Below are 21,486 nucleotides of genomic sequence, written 5' to 3'. Positions count from 1 at the left end.
GTAGACCTTCCACCATCAGACTTAGTTATCATGGCAGATAATTTTAGTATGTTTGCATTTAATGGTTTGGAGTGTTGCTTTTATTCTGATTTTAATCTTATTTTAGCATTAGAAGGTCTTTGTACTTTTAGAAATGCAATGACCCAAAGTGTCTTAAGCCAGCAGAGATGTAAAATGAAAATGTAAGACTAAAAAATTGAGTGGTGTTAAAATTGCATAGCTTGAAATTACAAGCCAAAAAATACTGAAATAAATTTGCTACCCATGCCATGTAGGCACAATAAATCTGGGACTTTTTTTCCTCAGAATGGAAATCCAAAATTTGATCTAGGATCAGTACTGTAAAACTTTTCATAATGATGTGAGTTGGATGAAGTTGCTTCCTCTGTTTAATGGCATAATTTTGGCAATATTAATTGTGGCATATGCACTTCCTTAAGTGTGTATATCCAAATTCCTCATCTAAAGGAATCCATATCAAAAATCTACTAAAGCCATATAAAATACTGCTGCTTTTAATGCAACAACAGTAAAAAAAATTGCATGTTTCTACATTCTGTTTTTTGGTAACCCTAAATGTGCTTTTGGACTAAAGCTCAAAACTACAGAACTGGGCTTTCGTTTACTTCCATTCTAAATATCCAATAAAACCTGGACTTGTAAAGTGATAGCTGCAGCTGAGATAGAAACTGCCTCTTTTCCCATTCCATTCAATTAATGAAAGCTGAACTTCAAAGTCTAAATGAGATCATTTGAAGTGCTAAAATTATTGAACACCAGAACTGTTTACTTTCCTATCTGACAAAAAAAAAAAAAAAAAAAAAAGAGAGAGAGAGCCTGTAATGTAAAAGTAAAATTAAACCACTGCAATGAAGTTAGGAAACTTTAAAAGTTCTAGTGCAAGAAGTGGTGTTAACCTAGCTGAGAGGCATTTGTGCATAGTTTTAAGTGACTCAATAGCCAACTCAGTTTTTTCATGACTGTGATAGTAAAGCTTTTCTGGAAGGTCTTAGTTGTGTGCTGCTCAGAAAATTGCAACCCAATGAAAAGATATCTGAGCAACACCTCTGAGAAGCATGAGACTATGCAAAGGGGTGGGAGCCTTTCTAGAATCTCATAAGCACTTAAGCAGTTATCACTAGCTTTCTAGCTGTTATTAGAAGTTTTTCAGTAAGGTCAACTCCTTGTTATTTTGCTGGCAGCTCATAATATTTCTCCTGAGCTCTACTTTGTCCTTTTAAACCACAAGCATCGGCTGTGCCACCAGCTCCAGGAGCATAGCTATGATCAGCAGATAGCAAAACTTATTTGATTGACTCATTTGGTGGCATTAACATAATTGCCAGGTCTGTTACTGCAAACTAGGAAGTAGAAGTTAATGGAGATATATTTCTAAAAGAGGATGGATAGTCTTTGGCCAGAAATGGGGTGGACTTCTGAAATTCAATGGGAAAGCATAGGAGGGGACTGTGGAAGTTGGAGAAATACAGGGAGTGAGGAAATCCCGGTCCATGGCAAGAGGCAGTAGTGGGGTGCAGGTAGTGAACAGTGAGGTGTGCTGAACAGTCATCCTGGTTAGGGAGAAATATCTAAACAGAATCCATCAAACAGGAGGAAGGGATGGAGTAAGGCACAAACTGCTTGGTTGCCAAAGACTACCTACTTCTGTGTCCATTAAAAATATTCAATTTTTATGATGTAAATTTGGGATAGAACACACACACAGTCCTATGAAATGTAACAAATTGCACGTGAGATGTGTCCATCTGTCCACCTTTGTAAGCCTCACCCCCATGCCCTAGGGTTTCTTGCATGGGTGGCACAGCACCACAGTTGCTCTCCTGCTCCGTTATCCCACGTGCCAGACAAAACCAGGCTGCCTAAACCAACGTCCTTTATGCAGCTGTATCGGGTGTAGAGAGCCCTGCAGCCCTGTGCAGCAGGTGGGGCATCTGTATCTTCCATATGCCCTTATGTTTAACAGAACAAGGGTAGGAGGCACATTTCCACATACATCCTTCCTCAGCCCAGTATCCATGCATGCCTTTGGCCTCTGAGCATGCCTTTGCATGACTCAGCAAATGAATTCTCATTCTTGTGATTCAAAAAATTTGAGTGTTCTGGTCATTAATAAGGAAGTGTCAAGATATTTTGTCAAATCCCATCAAATTTATATTTTATACTTCAGTTAATTAATTAATTCCTTAATTGTGCATAGCAATTGAATTAAGCATATTTTCATTTTATGAGATAATTAAGCAGACACACTGAGTTAAACTTCCTCCCTGCACCCCCAATACTTAGAATTGTCTTTTTCATTCTTATCCATCCAGAGAAAATAGAATTAGACCACAAAAACCCCCAACTTTGTATGTTCTAAATTTCAAATGAAACCATTTTTGCTCTAGCTTTTTTTCAGGGGTGTGTGATCAGGACTTTCTTCTTCCCCCTTGGAAAATTTGTAAAATTGTCATGAAAAACATGGAAAGCTGAAGGTTTTAAAGGTCAATGAGTAAAAATTTCCCACATGAGGTATGGCTTTATCATTATCTTGAAACTTTACTACAGAAGCAGCTACAAATCATCCAATAACAACCAGAAACATTTGTTTCTTTATTAAGCAGTGTAGACTAAGAATAACTTTATGCCGTTGAAGCTCAAGTTTTTATGTCTAGTTTGCTAGAACAGTGCAAAACTATTATATTTGCAAAACTGAACCAGCTGCTCTAAAGGCAGAGACTGGATTATATTGGTGCATCTTTTTTTCTGTTCTATTCCCTTCTATTCTCTCTGAGGAATTGTACAGTAATTTTTAGATTCAATGTAGCCAGCTATGAGTTTTCAACTTCCAATAAATTTTAATGGAAAATACAATGTTTTAATTTCCTGTTAATTTCTACCAAAGTACAAGCTGGGTAGATTTGACAGTATTTTCATTGTAGTTTGGCTGTGTAGATCAGACCCTTACACAGGAAAAATCAGCATACCTTCACTGAAGTTTTTACCTGTTGAAACTTTTTTCCTTTTTCTTATCTTAAAAATGATGAAGAAAAATATCTAGAGAAAAACCCCATGGTCTCAATTTAAAAAGGCAGAAAGGTAAGAAGTGTCTAGAAAGCAATGTAAAGTGTTTTCAGGAATATCTTATTAAGTGAAGAGGGAAAAAAATCTCCTCTGTTGGTTAAAATTTGTCATCCTATGAATTTATTTCTTTCACTGAATATTCCTGGACTGGGATTTAGAATTGTCTGTCCTTTGTTCTACTATAATTTATCATGTAATCTGCTTTTAAAAGTATTTCTGTGAAAGAGTCATAATAGATTTTCTATGTTGTAGGACAATGTTTTCTGCATCAGTTTTTAGAACTGGTTTTGTCTTCACCTTTTATATAAAACGTATATCCTAGGAAACATTTGAGATGGTAAGAAGAGGAACTATTCTAATGCTGTTTGTGTCCCTGACGATATGTACATCATTAATTGAACTCTAGTTAACTAGGCCACCTTGATTACACAGAAATTGCTCCGTGGTGGTCAGTCTGCGGAGGGGCAGTGGCCCTTCAGTCAGGAATAAGTTATGTTTTGGGCTTTCACTCTGTTATATGAGCCTTAAGGGGATTAAAGATCCGGATCTATAGCTGTGACAGGGCTACACGGACCACCGGTACCGCTCCTTCTCTAAGCGTGGGAGAGCAGGCGGCGTTTGTTCGTGCCTCTGGCTGCCAGCCCAGCCGGGCCAGGGTCGCTCGTGCCAGAGCTCGGCTACAGCCGGCGGCGAGCGCTGGCCTCTGCCTCAGAGCCTGCGGGAGCGAGTCAGAGGCGAGCAAGGGCCGCCCGGCGCCCGGCCGGCTCCGTCCCTCCCGAGCCGCTGGCTCGGGGACCCTCGCCCGGGGCTCAGCTTCCGAGCCGGAGCTGCTCCCTCCCGGGCAGGGGGAGCCGCGGGGCTGGCGGCTGGCTGATAAAGGCGGCTCCTTCCTTCCCCACTGGCATCAGTATCTTCAAATAAGTAGGATGGAATCCTGGGCACCGCTGTGAAAAACAAAACCCGGGGGCATTGTTTTGATCACTATTTCAGGGCGAACGAAGTGGGACCTGCATTGCTGAGATTTAATCTCACGTACAATTTGCGCTACAAATAATTTTCCATTTCTCACGCTCTCTAGCAGTTGAAACCGGACCGTCTGTAAGTTGTGCCCCGGCGTGCAGAGAGGGGTGTCCCTTCGGCGGCATGCCGTCGCTGCTGTCCCCGCCGCGCTGTCCCGGCGCCGGGAGGTGGCGCTGTGGGCCCAGGCACGGCGCCCGGCAGGCCCACGCCGCTCCCTCAGCCGGCGGCCCGCGCCGCCCGTCCCGCCCTGCCCTTCCCGCGGCCCGCGCTCCGCCGCGCTCGGCTGCTGCAGATGTGCGCTGGTGAATGGTTTCAATAAAATTTTATAGCCGTCGTTTGAAAAATGGCAGGATTATTGTGATTTGTGCAGCCTGGCAGAAGACAGCCCTCCGGGTCTGGCCGCGGCCGCTGCTCCCCCTGCCGCGGGCTCCCCTCGGGCACAGTGTCGCCTGCCATGGTTCCAACGTGCCAGGTGGTACTGGCGCTTCCAGCTTCTTTTTCTTCCTTTTATTTTTCTTCTTTTTTTTTTTTTTTCTTTTTTTTTTTCTTTTTCTTTTTCTTTCTTTTTCTTTTCTCAGATAGCGTGCCTCCCCGTGGTTCTATAGGAGACTGTCTTTATGGGTTGTTTTGTCCAGGCCTCCAGAAGGGTCCTCAGGCATTCCCCGCTCCACGCTGGGGCCCGCAGCCCGCCTGGCCTGGGCGGTGAGGGGACACTCGAGGATGCTGGAGCTGGGTGCTTGCGAGTGTCTGAGCACCAGCACGAAGTAGCAGACATTGCAACACAGGCAGGTTTTGTGAGAGGACAGAAGAGACTCCGTGGCTAATAGTTAGTTGCTTTTTATACTGCTGTGAGCCTTCAGTGTTTCCAAGCACCCTTTTGAAGGCATACAAACATTGAGTACTGCTGGCAGATGTTATACGTGTCTGTTTCTGTAAAATACATGACGCATGTACGAGACAGAGCTTTTTTTTTTTTTTTTTTTTTTTTTTTTGCTTACCATATCACCTTGTCTCTCAAGGACAGCACATTGCTAAAATGTAGGCAGAGATTTATTGGAGGGACAAGAAAGACTTCACTCCTGCTCTTCTTTTATTGGAGGGACAAGAAAGACTTCACTCCTGCTCTTCTCCTCACGTCTCCCACTCCTCTGCCTGTCTAGCATCTCATGCTCTACTGTGAGCTGGAAGTAAGCAATGGAGCAAGGAGAGCGTCTTGCCCCTGCCCCTGTCCATAGATTGACGTGGCGGAACATAGCCCCCGTGGTATGATAGCCTGCTGTTGGGAGACAGCAGGTGCCTTCGTTACTTGCCCCAGAATAAAGCCACGTTGTCTCAGTCACCACAGCCACTGGGTTGCTTTCCCTGTCTTTCTTCCCTCTTTCTGGAATGTCCTGGAAAATAACCTACAATGAAACCTGCACAATACCAGTTTTCTTCCTTATAATGGTTTGATATACAGTGGATTCCATGAATAGAGACAGCAATAGTCTCCTTATCCTGAGGTCTTGTGGGGAGTCACATAAAAAAATTAAAGTCCTTAGAGTGCTGAAGTGGGTGCTGTCGTGCCTGCAGTATGCACTGCAGCTTCCTGCCAGACGCTAGCTTTGGTTTAGAAGCACTGCTGCTTCACCTGGGAGCCAAAAGTTGGTTGCTGGACCCTGATTCTTGAGAGTGCTGGACCAAAATGGCTCTTCTACCTTGAATTTTGAAGGAAGTGTGATTCTGCTTGGTCTGGGTTATTACCCTTGCCCTTTAAATAACACAGCTGTGCACCTACTGCTCAGACTCTTTTTTTCTGTCTTGTTTAGAATTCCAATTTCATGTGCAACTTTGGAGAAGAGGATTTGGGCTCCTGAGACGCTCAGGAATGTTTAAAAGTTCTATGTTTAGTTAGCTTTTAGCTATCTGAATGGACTAATAATTAGCAGAAATCATTTAATAGAGTGGTGAGACTGAGGTACTGACTGTATATACTGAGATGTTATCCAACTGGAAATTAAAATTCCCACTATGCTGGAAATTCATAGCTAATGACAAATAATATAACCAGTATTAGACCTAACTTAATCTAGTCTTACAACACTTGTAATAGATGCACATTCCTCTTCAGAGTTAATTTTCAGGGTGCTTATAAACATCACGGTCAGTTTATTCCATTTACTCTCTTGCTTTGTGGTGGATAAGACTTCAGTAAAATTATCTGTACTCAGTATGTGCTGATAGAATCATCCAATCATGTAAATTCAGGGGCACTATTTTTAATCAGACAATATAATTGGTACTAATCTTGATATAAATGGTGCTCCTGAGAAGCAGGAGCTCCTGTCTTCTCCGGAGCACCATCTGTGTGGCTCAAATGCAATCAACAATATTTATATTAAATGCTATGTATTCTGCCTCATCTACTGTTTGATTTCCTCTCTCTGAGTCTCATGCTATGAACCAAAACAGGAATCACAACACCCAAGGTCTGACAAGTAATTTCTTCCCTTGGTCTGTTGTGTATACCTTGTTAATACAGCTTTATTCAGTACTTTTGTCAACAGTTAGTGCTCATAGTACACCCAGTCTGCTCAGTGCAAGGTCTTAAGATCAGTTTTCATTATAATTTCTATAAAGCTTTTTATATATCTCCCTCATATTCTCTAAAACTTTGCCGTTTTCTCTATTTCATCACAGTTGTATGGATCCCACATTGTCTTGTCCCAAAATATCACACTGGATTATTCCCAGAAACACTGTTCTGCTACTCAGTTACCAGAAGACCACTCTCTAATTGTTTTGTTTGTTTGTTTGTTTTAGGTTGTAAGAGTTAAAATTTTACTTTTTTGGCTAAAAAAAAAATAAATTGAGCATACATTTTTCATGTTGCCATTTTGCTAACAAATGCTTTACTTGTTCTTTCTTTTTTCTTACATGGTAAGGGGTTTGTAAGCAAGCTGGATGAATTCATTCACTGGTTAAATGGAGCCATGGAAACAACAGAGAACTGGACTCCTCCTAAAGCAGAGACAGACAGCCTGAAACTCTACCTGGAGACACACTTGGTAGGACAAGATTGTACTATGATTGCTATCAGTAATTTAAGTGTTCTGCTGTGCTTTTTATTTGATTATTACTTTTTAATTACTAGTGTGGGTCTATATTTTAATGTAAGATTTGCAGCATTGCAGTTTATTTTTATGAAAATGCCCACAAATTATTTTAATAAAAATACCAACAAATTATTTTCTATTCTTGAAAAATGTACTGATAACTTTGTAAAAATTAGACTTCTCTAGCTGGTAAAAAAAAAAAGGTACAGAAAATTAAACTAAGAAATTTCCTGTCTTTCTGCCAAAATCTTAGGTTCTAACCAGTATGAAATGGAAGAAAATGTGATAGCACTACTCTGAGCCAATGACCTAGACACCCCAGTTATATGAAACAGTACATTAGCTGAGCCCACATCAGATCATAAACCCCCAAAGATCAGGCCTCATTTGCAGTCTCTGATAATATTATGGTAGAAAATTATTTGACAGTCCCAAGAAGTCATGTGATATGTTCCAGGAAAAAATGTCATCTTAGTCCCTACTGTAATATGGGAGTGACCATTATTAAATTAATTAAGTATACATCAACTACATATACAGTTAAAACCAAACTGAAAGCTGTCTTCAGGATTTCAGCTATACAGAAGGCTCTTGTATCTGTTGCTCTTAAACATTTCTGTTGTAGTCGTGCCTATGGGCAGTCACTGGATTAAGTGCCTATCATGGTAGTCTAGCAAATGCAGCATGAAGACACTTCATTTTTCCTTATGTTGCAGAGTTCAGATTTTTGCCTTGCCTTCTGCACACACTCAGTCCCATGATTACCATTGTGTTTACAGGTGCTCTGAAGGCACAGAGCACATCGTGAAATGAGACCTCAGGCATCGGTCACTTCAATTTGTTTTCTTTGTACTCTGCAACATGAAATTTCTGATGAGAAGCTTTTATGAGTGGAATCACAATTTCCACTCTTGACTGGATAAAAAGAAACTTATTTCAGGTAACAGGGCAATCACCACTATGAGTAACTCTCACAGTCAGTTTCTTTTCCCCTTTCTTCCATGGGGAGGAGCCCAATAGCTCATTTGCAGACAAATTACTTCCAACTTTGCCATGAGGTTCCTGGGGAGGTGAGGCCAAACCCATCTATATCAGACTGGAATGTGGAATAGTAGGTCAGAGGCAGCTCTGTCCTTGCTTGAGGTAGTCCAAATAAATGAGTATGTGGGCACCTGTACAACCTCACTTTCCCCTGTCAGTAGTTAGCTCCCAGCTGCCCTCTGTGTATGTGGGGTAAGAAAACCCTCATGTGCTTCAGGATCATTATGTTATGAAGCCAGGTGGGGATTGTTTTACTTCACTGTAGAAGTAAAATATCTAAAGAATTGTTCAGTTTATATTTTCTGTTTGATAATATTATAATTATTTTATGGCATCTATATCCAGTGAAAAACTCACCAAATAACCTGAAAAAACATAACTGAGTTTTGTTTCTTGGATTTCAGAAAATGTATGCTATCATACTAGTTTCTACACAGCAGGAAATACAGAACATTTTGTAGCGTGGAAGATAGTTGTTTGTATTAACTAGATTGTCAGCTTTTCAGTGGCTTTTATCTGTCAGACATCCTAATCTGTGTTTAAACAGAAGTATATGAACTTCAATTTGTGTTAAGCTCACTATTGGAATGTCCCTTAGTCGAACAGTAAGGCCATGGTGATTGTGGCTTGTGTGAGGGACTTATACTTCTCATTTTCTTCTTTTGCCAGTCAGGTCATCCATGTCAGACTCACCTAAGATATGCTGAAGTAAAGGATTTGGAACTTTACACAATTAGGTTCCAGACTTAGGGGTTTATTATACAGACACTGGTAGTAAACTAGATGAGAAAACAAAGAAAATGTCTTGGTTGTTTCCTATGTAGTGCATCTACACCAGCATATCTCATAACTGGTTCCTCACTGGTGCAGGTTTTCTTATCATAGAATGGGTGAAAACTTGATGTAGTAGATTTTATTAGTAGAGATATATCCTTAGCCTTTGGCCCAAGTTATCAATTCCATAAACTATGATACTGTTTTCTTTGAAATACATTTATTGTGATGACAAAATTAGTGCCATAAAGGGGGAATATTTTCCATTTATGAATGAAATCTCTTCTATCAAAATTTAACAAAAGAAAATAACAGAAGCAAGAAAACACAAAAAAAATGTGCTTGTTCCCTTTGTCATTAGTTGGGAAAATTCTGCAGAGGTGAAAAGAAGGTTGTGAACATCTTCCAAATTTTCCAGTATGTAAAATTGTAGGCCGTTACTTCAGGATTTTAATATAAATTGTTGAAAAAGTTTGAATTTTAAAATCTCTCCCCACTCAGCCTTGCTTTTCTTAATCTTTGGCGTTTCAAGAAATGGTGTGGCACAGACACCTAAATAGAGTGTGTTTCAAAACAAAAGGTATCACAAGAAACCTACAGCATCAACTTTTGAAAATCTTTGCATAAAGTAATGCTCATGTGAGGAGTCAAATATCTTGAACAGGATTGCAATTCAGGTCTCTAGCATAGCATGACATCAGCTTAAATTGGTACAATTCCCAAGACAATTGTTCTTGTTAATTCTTATACCTGGCCTGGCAATACTGTCCACAAGGATGTTGATCAACACTTGGAAGCACACGAATAGTGTTTGTCTATTGCTCTTGGCTCAGCAAGAACTGCCTGCAGAGGCATCTCTGTTAGTGTCTGAAGGTCCTGCCTGGACAGCTCCTGAAACACTGGAGCACACTGTGATGAAGGTGGAAGGCAGCCTCTCTTCAACTTGGTCTGTTTTTTCCAGTTATCTCATCTGCACAGAGACTAGCTGGGGAGTTCCTGGGCCACCAGGGGAATTCACAACTAAATGCACTGTGTGTGCACACAGGCACAGGCCTGATACCCAAATACACCACAATTATAACTAGTAACTGTAGGACCTATTGGAATTTCATTCTTAAAATCACAGTTACAACTTAAACTCCATCAATTTTGCCGTGTTGAGGAACCATACATTTTGCTAAAGAGTATGATTTTTTCCTACAATTTTAAAAGTAGTCTACATCTTGAATGTGTGCTGTAATAGACAATCTTCACATTAGAGAACAGTTTTCTTACAAATTTTAAAACCTAGCTCCCTGATGTTCTGCAGAACAAAAGCTGCTACATGCTTCATTTTAGATAACACCAAAGTACAAATCTATAAATGAAAATGCTCTCAGAGATCCCTGAAATAGTGACTGAAATTATTCTTTCAATTTTACAGTTCTTCACAACTCAGTAATGTTGGTTAAACTGATTTGGGAGCTGTGTGCTTCCCATTCATATGGAAGAGCTGACATGGAGCAGCCACCCCTTGAACATCTGGCACTCTGCAGGCAGCCACCCAAACCAGCAGATGTCGAAAACACTAATATGTTTTCATAAAACAGGCATGTTTTTCAGTAGAAATCCACTTTTCCATAAAGGTCTCAGTCAGTCCTACTAGAGAAAAAATGAAGCAGGTTTTGAATTTTTTTAACAATTAGGTTAAAATCAGTTCCTAATGAAAAGATAGCTTCATTTACCTTACCAAAAAGGAATTTCTGAAAATGGTTTCTGATACACTTCATCTTTTGTATCTTTCCTTTTCTGTTACACTGATTCTTGCCCATTGGCACCCTGATCAAAATCAGCTTCTAGCAGACTCTAAGCATGGACTTGGTGGTATGCAAATCAGTTTTCATTAAAAACAGTATCCTGAAGGCAGCTTATGAGCTAAAAGCATCTGTCTAGGTGGTACTGCTGTGCTTGTGAAACAAAGCAGACTTTCTAACCAGCTTGACAAACAAGAATACGCCATGTATCTCTTGACCATTTTAGTTGGCTAAAAAAGGCATTTAACTTTATCCATGGCCTGATAAGATACATTGTTTGAGCACAGTAAAGAAGTAAGTTAGCTGCTGCAAAGAACCGCTGAGGAAAAGGCTTAGACAAAAGGTACTATATATATTTGCTGAGGCCTGGAACTTTTAATTCTGTAGTTTTAACTTTTTCCTTTGTGGTTAACTCATTACTTTGTTTTCTTGTTGCTGCACAACTCCTACTTGCACTGTAGTGTGGTGTGCTCTTAGGTCATTGTATTAAGCCATTTCTGTGTCTGGAGTCATACTTAGGGCTAGGGAACACAAGATATTTAAATGGAATCCTGCAAATGAAAAATACAATATCTTACACTTATTTAGATGCAACTTTTTAAATACTTCTTGCATTATTAGTAGATGTTGGTAAACAATATTTTTTCAGTAGAGATAAAACTAATTAAGGTAAAGTCTTCTTAGAAATTTGGAATTAGTAGTCAAGCATTTCTGTCCATTTTTGTCCAGTAAGACTGTTCTTCCTTCTTGATTTTTAGGCAAAAATATAAGTTCTGTTTAGTTGAAACTAGAATAGCAAATATTGTTCTGTAAAAACCACAAGTGTTGAGGATTGCATGTAGTTACTGCAGTACAAAATGTGGTTTGGATACACTAACTGATAATATCTATGAATAGTAATTTCTTAGTTATATTTTCAGATCCCTGTCAGTAATATTTACTCCAATTCAGTCACAAGCTTTGTGGCACTTTAAAATCCTTTTTAGACCAGAATCAGTTCATTATATTAACCTTCTCAGTCACCATATTTACTTTACTGGTTAGAGTCTTAAAAATATCATAGTGGAAGCATTATTAGTATTTCAAAGCAAATTAGAGAAGTTGATTCACACTAGCATTTCCTTTCCTTCTGTTCATAAAGTTAAGATGCCCTCTCCATTCAGAACCAAATTCTTCTTAAGATATGGGGAGCTTGAATTTTATTATCCAAAGAGAAATGAAATAAGAATTTTTCTGTCTCCGTTATAAATGTTTCTGGCCACATCATAGCTCAGCAATTTCTGAGCTGAAAACAGCAAATGCCTTCATACAGAAAATAGATTGTATTTTCACATTTAAGAAATTGTGTTGGTGAAGTAATGATGCCTCAGTGATATTTCATGATACCTGATTGTCTGTTTGTAAGAAGACTGATATGTCTGAAAAAAGATCATTCTCATCTCCCTGGAAAATCTCATTTTTCTGAAAAACGTCGGTTTAGAGAAGTATCAAATATCTATTCTTTTTGAAAATAAGGTTAAATACACATGCCTTGGGCTAATCTACCAACTGTCTTTGCAGTAGCAGTGGTAATGGTAATTTTATTAAAGGTATTAAAGCCTCTGAAATGGCTAAGTTATGTATTGTACTTTTGCTATATGGGAATTTCCAATGTACATGGCAGCTAATTTAGATAATTTCCTCAAAATATAGAATACTTTCTTCAGGATGATGGCACTAAAGAGTGAGCACCATGAGTAGCCTATTTAGTTTCTTTAAGGATTTGGATTTGAATTTGTTTAGCCTATTGTTCGTTTGAATTTTTAAATTTTATTATGTTTTTTATCTTGAAAGGCTTTTTGGGTGTCCATGGGTTCCTGAATAAGTATCCTTTTCCATTGGAAGCAGTCTGCAGAATGTACTCATCAGAGATGTAGACTAAACTCAGCAGATTTCACAGGCTAATAAAACGATTTAATAGGAAGTAAGACAGCAAACTTAAACAAGCAGAATGCAAGTATATTGTCAGTTTTGACTATTATTCAGTTTTCAAAATCTGTACACCAAATAACCTCCATGTAAACTTTTCTGTTTCTTGAGTTAAAATGTATGAAATGTTGCTGTCATCTCAGTACATTTGGCTCTACCTGTATTATAGTCTGAATCCAGAGAATGTAAGTTGCTGGCTTGCAGCAATGCGCTTTTCTTCCCCCAGTCCCGGGCAGGGGGGGTGTCCGGCTAGCGCGCTTCTTCTGGTCTGGACCGGGGCCGCCGCATGTGTGCGGAGCTCTAGGGCTGTGCCTCCGCGTGGGTCTGCCGTGCCATAGCCAGACACTGAGACGAGACAAAGGGTGGCGCACCCTGCTCATGTGATTGAGAACTCTTTATTCCTGCATGGCCGCAGTGGTGGAAAATGCAGCTGCTCCCAAGCCAGCATGGGCAGAAATGGCAGCAGGGTACCGGGAGCAGGGGGTTAAATAGGGGGTGGGCCGACAGGGGCGGAAGCCCTCTCGCCTAATGGGGACAAACCACAGGGGAGTGGTGTGGAACATGACAGCCTATGGGAACATAACAGGGGTATGTACAGGGTTCTGGGATGAATGGGATTACAGAGGGGGGTGATTGAAACAACATTTCTTGGGGAAGGGGAGTGGTTACAAGATTGACATGACCGAGCTCCTGTGATACAGCTTGGAGCAAACCATTATGAGGGGGAAATAGGGGTACATAGAACTGGTCTAACTAACATTTATTAAATTCCCTAACTGTACCAACTCGGGATGCAACATATCCCCGCTTTTTAACACTGGCTGTGGGAAAAATAGAGGTTTCTGAACTGTTTGGACTGTTCTTCAAATTTAAAGAGCATTTTTGGTGACTAAGGACGAGTATATAAGAAAGAAAATCCAGGTGTATTACCCTTCTAATAACAGTACAGCTATCCTGACCAATACAAAAATACTGTGCTTGATCTATAGATGATTCCCATAAGGTCATGCAATGAAGAAAAGCTGACACAAATGTTTTCTTTGTAAGGAGAAAGAGTGGGCCTTGTTTATGGTCCTAGGAGCACAGAAGTAGATCTATTATGATTTGGATCAGTTATTGCTATATATGTTTTTAATGAAGGAAGAGAATGTCCATTTACTGTCTTCCTGTACACATAGTCCCACTCCAGAGGTTTATTTTGTGCAAGCTTGTAGTATGAGAAATAGTTTCTTTGTAATTTTCCTAGAGACTTAATATTCTTAAGAGTACTACTATTTTTCTATCCTGTCTTTCAAATTTGTAGATACCTACCCTTGTGTAGGTATTTTGTACAGATGAAAATTAAAACAATATTGCATTTACTTTGGTTTTTGATTGGCTCAAACCTTCCCAGGACAGTCTTTGCTACCCCCCCCGCCCCCAAATTTACACAGTTTTGCATGGGAAAGGGATAGGACCCCATAATAAAGTGTAGCTCTTCTGGGCCTGCCTGTAACATACTGGTTGTTAACTAGCTTCACAGATAACTGTACCAGCTTTTCTAGTTCTGAGAGCCACAGTCATCTCTGGACAGAGGAGGCATTAAACCACAAGCGGAGCATACTAGGATGTCATCCTAAAATAGCTTTGCTTCTTCTACTGAAGAAAAAGGGAAATTATAATGTTCAAAATCTGAACTCTCACGTGTGAGGATTTTGAAGTCTTGTATTCTACATGTATGAAGGTATAGGGTATGATCTGTGCCTCAAGAACAAATGTATTGCTCTCCTGTTTTGTTTTTTTTTTAATGCATGATGATTGAGGTTTAAAAAATTAAAATTCAAACTTTGGGAAATTTTTAAAATTCATTTGCACTTGTTGGTGAAGCTGAACGAGGCAGGGTAACTTGATTTGGCAGTGTTGTAAATGCTCACTCCCAGGCAATTCTCACTACCCAAAACTGGTCCTGAGGTATCCCAAAATGGAGATACTGTAAGTCTGAGTGGTGAAAGGGATTTCACTGGGTCTGTTGTGTGTTTGGCCTGCAGAAGACATTATTTGCATACAGGAGATTCAGTGACTATAATAATACAATGAAATGAAATTAAATCACCATTATAAAACACTAGGCACTAACCTAGTAAAAAAAAATTAGTGAAAAGTATTTCACATAAGTTATATGACAACTCAGTCATGCTCTTTTACACAAATTAATCATTGTAACTTTTGAAACACCTTTAAAATTATTTGAAATTAATGTTTATTTTACAAATAAACTGCATCATGCTTATGTAGGAACTCTGTTGTTTGTAATTTTTTTGTCTATTAAAATGCATGCTATTGCCTGAAATTTTAGTGTTGTTATGCTGGTATTATCAATATAGATGTAGTCAGTAATTTGTTTTTGGAAATGCAATGAAATTTTTTTTTATAAAATTTGGAGATTGTAAATCATTAAAAAAATGTAACACCAGCATCTCAAAGGACAAACAAGCACACTTTCAGCTACATTTAAATTTGCTTTTACTTATCTGCCAAGAGCTATTGACCACTCCCATGGTTCTGTGCTGTGTTACTCAGAGGTATAATATAATTCACATTTTAAGTACTCAGAGTAGCACAATTGCTGTCTGTGTTTTGGTGTTTGCAATGCCAAAGCATTCAGGAGAAATACAGAAAATCCAGGAAATTAATGGAGGCTTTTATTGGTAAATATTTTTATTTGCATCTTCTCTGATACTTTTTTCTCTTTCTTAATTGTACAAATGAATTGGGTTAATAATATGGGATCTTAATTTATTAGCTATATTTTGCTAAGATGGAACTTTAGTTCACCTTCTAATTGCATGAAACCTTTTGCCTGTACATATGTAAAACAAATTACATCTCCTTCATATTCCCCTGAAACTAAAATCTTTCAAGAACTGTTTTAAAACTACATAGTGTTATTTAATGCCAGAGAGTTCATTTTGGTCTGACAGTAAATAAACCAAATAAGATTTAAATAATATACATGTGTAAGTTATTTTCCCCTTGGTAACTCCATATTTGCCAAGGCTACTTTGCCCCATGAATTCGTCTTTGGTTTGGAAAGCTGTTATCTCTTGGTTGGCTTTTTTTCTGCATGTGGTAGGGCAATACAACTTGGACATGTTTTGATTAAATAGTTTTTTGGCATGGTGTGTCTCTGGGCAGAAGAGATGTACCTAGAAATGTGTAAGATAAGATAGAACAACAAGTCAGAAAACTGTGGTTTCTGCAGATTATTTTCTGAGTATCTCAAGAAGGCAAGAAATTATTAAGGGCAATTGTATACAGTGGGCTGCGTGTGCAATTCACCATGATTATGGCAACTTAGCAATTGTTTCACTGTATAGCAATTTTACCTGTGCCATTTCCTGCCTGTGTTCTTCCCTTGTTGTCTCTTGATAATAGACAAAGGGAGATTCAATTTAGGAAGCCTCATGTGTACTTTTTTTTGACAATGAAATATGTTTGGACAGACACAATCAAAGAGAAATTTACATAGTGAAATACAGAAAAAATAAATTAATGGTGGCAGCAGAAGAATTTATGGGACTTTGAAGCAAAAAAAATCTGCAAAAATAGCCTGTATGTCTTCTAAATCTGCAAAATAGGCATCCTGGAGAATAGGGCTATCTTTTTTCTCAACATCTAAAATTATGCATTCAAAACTTGGCTAAATTACCTAAAAGGTGGCAAACAAAATGAGGAGTGAGAAACAGAAACTGAGAGACCTAAAGCATTTAATGTGAGGAAGAGTGGGTTATTCATGTTTAAGATGTAACAAAGGGAAAAACCCCACTGATTGTTTATGGCAGAAGCTGTGACAGAGAAGAAAGGGTTGAGGTGATTTTACAGAAATATGAATTACTGTGGGACTGCTGGAGTAGAGCCTGCCTCTTCGTATTTAGTTTTGCACACCCAACACAAATTCTGTGGCTATGTGACAGGGCTAGGTAGCTGCTCTGTCAGTGCATTTGCCGCCCTTACTCCCACATTTTTATCCAGTCTAGATTTAATGGTCTCAAGGGATCCAGGCTTTCACTTTTTCCCTTAGGAGGTTATTATACAATCTAATAGATCTGACTTCCATGGGAAATTTCATATTTGTCTTAAATTTTCTCCTTCTTAATTTAACTCTATTAGTCTCATCTACTATACCTTCTAATACTGTACTAAGTCTTCTTTCTGCTTGGTGTTCAGATTTATGAAATATAAAACAGACAAAACCAGACAGGACCTTTCTTTTAATCAACACTTAGTCTTGTTTATTTCTTATTTGTTCCACCATTTCCACTTTTGAAGAAATTTTGCTTGTTGTTCGCTAAACACCCAACAGTTTTTCTCCTCGTAAATGCGGTTGATTCCTCCCAGACAAAAAGTACATACAGATCAAGTGAAAGATGGAGAATGCATATAAATCATCAGAAGGTAAAATCATTCCCAGGATTGCTATAGTTAGCTCATTACTAAGCATTTTGTCCCCAAAATTTTCAGTTAATATATTTAGATGAATGATAAACTTACAGAGAAGAAACTGTCTGAGCGGTCAAACCATCTTGCATGTGATCTACATCTACAATAGCACAATGCCCGTATCACATGATGATTATTGGATTTCAGTAGTGGGGTTCCCAGTTTTATGTTAATTTTAAAGACATTTTAGATTATAATCTGGTATTGTGACTCAACATAAAATAATTATATGGTTATTTTTCTCATTTTTATCTGCCTATGGAGGCCAGTAGAAGGAATTGCCCCCAGAGAAACTCAAAAAATTTTATCTTTTAAAGTTTTCTCATTGTTGCAGAGGATAGAAGATCAAATCTGCTTTTCACTAACTATTCACTCTTAAGAAATATCTAACAGTTCCCACTGGTTACAGACAAAAATTAGTGGTTCATCTAAGGCAAATGATGGTCTTGTTATGATAGGCATTAAAGGTTTGTTTAGTATTTGGTGATAATTGGCCCCTTGGTTATCATTGCTATAGGGAGGGCATGTTCTTAGTTTCAGAAAGAGAACTAAAAACACATTGCGGATGCTGCTGCGTCAGAGGAGGGTTCATCATGCTCTCCTTAAAAACCAAAGATAGAATCCCTGCTATTGTAAGACTCAACCTTGCCTATGGAGCTGCATAAAGCATTTCCATGGTGCTAGTGTTCCTTTTAGCAGGTGGAGTGTCAGTCAGATGAAAATGCAGCTTAAAAGAAAAGAAGAAAATTAAAAATTCTTTGTAAAAACCTAGGTTTTATGGAAAGCATGAACAATGGAGACATTGACTGAATCCATCTCACATGTAATATTTAGTTCCCAGGAAAACATATCCTAGTGGTGCTTATTTAATACTAAGTAAGCTTAATTTAAAAAGTGAGGCTTTACTAGAAGCTAAATTTAAAAAGAAAGGCTTTACTAGAAGCTAAATGTAGAACCATTTCCATGTTAATATAAGGACAACTTCCGCTGTAGTTCTTATTTTGATTTACTGAATGTCATTGGTAGGTAGTATTCAGGAATCTGAAAATACCACTAGGTTATTACATGGCTTATTAGGTTATTAACTCAAATTATTAACTTAAATTATAAACTCAAATTCTTAAATAATAGGCACTGTCCAAACAGAGACTTTCTGTGTCATCAAAAATGCTGAAGGAAGAAAAGGAAGAAAATAGACAGCTGCCATTCTATGACCAAAAATTGAGTTCAGAACTTGACATCTTGGTATTTTGTCATAGCAAATTATTGGAAGGTAACTGTGCCAGGAGCAATAGACTTGCAAAAGTAGCTGTACATTAAGCATATAAAAATAATTTTCCAGGAATTGTTTCAAGTCATATTCCCTTTAAGACAAATGAAGTGGACATCCTGTATCTTTTCTACCAGTAACTGTTCCCATTGCTCTAAATTTCACAATTGAATTATATCTGTCATAGTGGGTGTTATAATTAAAAGTGCTACATTCTTAGCCAAATTATATGTGCAACTATACCTAAATATAGAAGTCCATATTTCAGTAGTGTAGATTTCTCAAAAACACTGTTAGGAAATTTGAAATTAATCTTCCTTTTTCACATTCTGTAACCATAGAATCCAAGACAGATAATTTTTAATTCTGTGCTATTGCTCTAAAAAATCAACACTCTAGAAACACTAATATTATTCATAAAGGTATTTACAAATATAAAAAATCAACCTAAAGAAAATTCTCTTTCAGGGGTAACCCAGTGCCCCACACATTGTGATAGTGTACTGAACTGAGAAAATTAAGATATTTCTTTTAGTACATTGTCTTAATCTGACAACAGGTGTAAACTGCTGTGTCATCCAAACTAACCTATATTTATGTATACATTGTAAGTTCACATGATACCTAGTTGCTGATTTGTGTATCAGAGACAGTACACTAGAAACAGTCAACTGATGCATTATGATGTAAAAAACTCAGGTAAAAAAAAAAACCTGGTAAAAAAATCATGCTTATAGTAAGTCTCTGTGCCTCTGGAAAAAAAAAAAAAATAAAAAAAAAAATTCTAGTTATCTGTCCTTACTGCAGATATGAATAGGTAAAGACCCAGGTGTTTTACCAAATTATAAAGATTTTCTAAGAACAGAGGGGAAAATGTTGCATATCAGAGCTCAGTATGTGTACACAGTGTAGGATACCTACACAATAGATGCTTCTTAAATTTAAATAGCTACAACCATCAAATAAATCCTACGAAGAACTTAAATTTTTTTTTTTCATGCAATTTTTTTTATCCCCACTTGTACAGAAAAATAACATAAAAGGAAGAGATTATTATATTCTGGGAAAGTGCTCTTTTATTTTTAATGTGTTCAGAGTCCAGCATAGGTCAGGAGGTGCTGCTTTTTTAACCCATGGATGTTCTGTACTATTGTAGTTTTCTGGATCAATAAGTTGCCTGAAAGTCAGAGGATGCCTTCATTTTGTGAAGGCTGGGCTCCTTTGCCCCATGCCATCAGCAGAAGATAGCACTCCTGGTGCCTTGAATTTACTCCATTGGTGTTTTAATTACATTTGTTATAGTTGTGTAGCTTTTCCAAACCAGCATGATTCCTACCTCACTTTTCCTTTCTTGCTAAATAAGAGCAGTTGATAGTTATATATAGGTACATGGTGATCACAAAAAGTGAAGAGAACTTTGTAGGGAAATTTAGCTTGTTGCAGCTTGTAAACTACATTTTATACATTGTAGTTCTAGGGATGACATTAATGTGTTGTTTAAAAAGCTGCTGTCAGGCCAATGTACATGCATTTTCCATAATGTATACGTGCTCATGTGTGATATTTAGACTACTCTATAGCTGCAAATGTGCCTGGAAAAATGGCTTTGATTAATTGACTTCCCTCCTCTTCTTTCCTCTCTTCACATGCAAAGGCTCCATTCATTATCAGGAAAGATCAGAGGAGGAGGGGAGCAGAGTACCTGGGTCACACGCTGTTAGAGTTACAATTTTCCAAATGCCATAAGTAAACAGTAGGGAACAGGAAATATCCAGGATAGGAGGGGACCTCTGTGTTTGAAGGTCTTCCTTCATTCCAAATATTTGGTCTGATTTTATCTTTAGCTGTGCAAATTTGCATTTCTCCATTGTATATACAGGTATTACTTGTTACATCTTCAACTCTTGTCTTTTTCATGTGTCACACATTTTCAGCCCCTCAGGTATGAGAAACCTTGAACATTGATTGAAGGCTATTCATTCCACTGTTCCTTGTCTAGTTATTTTTCCATAGGAAATGACTAGAAATTGTATATACATTTATAATTCTAAATTCAAAACTCACACTGCACTACATCAACAACATTTGCTTCTGTTTATTTATGAATGGTTCTCGCCTTTTAATGTGTGCTGATTTTGGATGCGATAGAGTTAATTTTCTTCCTAGTACATAGTATGGGGCCAAGTTATAGATTTGTATTGATAATACAGGGATGTTTCAGTTACTGCTGAGCAGCGCTTGCACAGAGCCAAGGCTTTTTCTGCTCCTTGTACCAATCCACCAGCAAGTAGGCAGGGGGTGCACAAGGAGTTGGATACAGACACAGCTGTGACAGCTGACCCTGAGTGACCAAAGAGGTATTCCATACCATATGACATTATGCTCAGTACCTAAATTTGGGGGAAGAAGGAGGAAGTGGGGGATGTTTGGAGTTACAGCATTTGTCTTCCCAAGTCACCCTTAGGTGTGATGAAGCCCTGCTTTCCTGAGGATGGCTGAACCATGGGAAGTGGTGGATGAATTTCTCATTTTGCTTTGCATGTGTGCACAGCGTTTGCTTTTCCTATAAAACTGTCTTTATCTTAACCCACAAATTTTCTTGCTTTTACCCTTCTGATTCTTTTCCCCATCCCACTGAGTGGGGAGTAAGAGGGAAGCTGTGTGTCATGCTTAGTTTCTGGCTAGGGTTAAACCATGACATGCTACCTCTCTGCTGGGAAAAGTTTATTTCTGCTAAATTTCATGCATGTTCATGACATTTGTGCCACTCATAATTTATACATAAAATAAGAATTTTGCACAAGGAGAATATTGCTAGTGAGAAACCAAAAGTTTGGCCCCATCTTTATTCATCTTATTTTGCTTCTTCAGTTTAACATTATTACTGGTTAATAGGTGCACCTGAAAATCAAGCTGTATTGTGGTATCTGGTGTGTTATGTTAAATGAATCTTTTCTAGGAC

The 21,486-nt window shown here is 38.3% G+C and overlaps 1 protein-coding gene across 6 annotated transcripts in view; it reads left to right on the top strand.

Moving 5' to 3' along the window:
- Window positions 1-21,486, top strand: part of AKAP6 (A-kinase anchoring protein 6) — a 287,505-nt gene that overhangs the window by 126,204 nt on the left and 139,815 nt on the right. For all 6 annotated transcript variants that reach the window (XM_068192955.1, XM_068192958.1, XM_068192959.1 and 3 more), the window contains one exon: window positions 7,029-7,151. In XM_068192955.1, coding sequence (XP_068049056.1) covers window positions 7,029-7,151 — 123 coding nt within the window. The remainder of the gene's footprint in view (window positions 1-7,028; window positions 7,152-21,486) is intronic.

Source organism: Anomalospiza imberbis, chromosome 6 (genome assembly GCF_031753505.1).
Source record: "Anomalospiza imberbis isolate Cuckoo-Finch-1a 21T00152 chromosome 6, ASM3175350v1, whole genome shotgun sequence".
In the NCBI taxonomy this organism is placed as follows: domain Eukaryota; kingdom Metazoa; phylum Chordata; class Aves; order Passeriformes; family Viduidae; genus Anomalospiza; species Anomalospiza imberbis.
The sequence above is the reverse complement of the archived record's forward strand: the minus strand, read 5'-3'. Positions and strand labels throughout refer to the sequence as shown.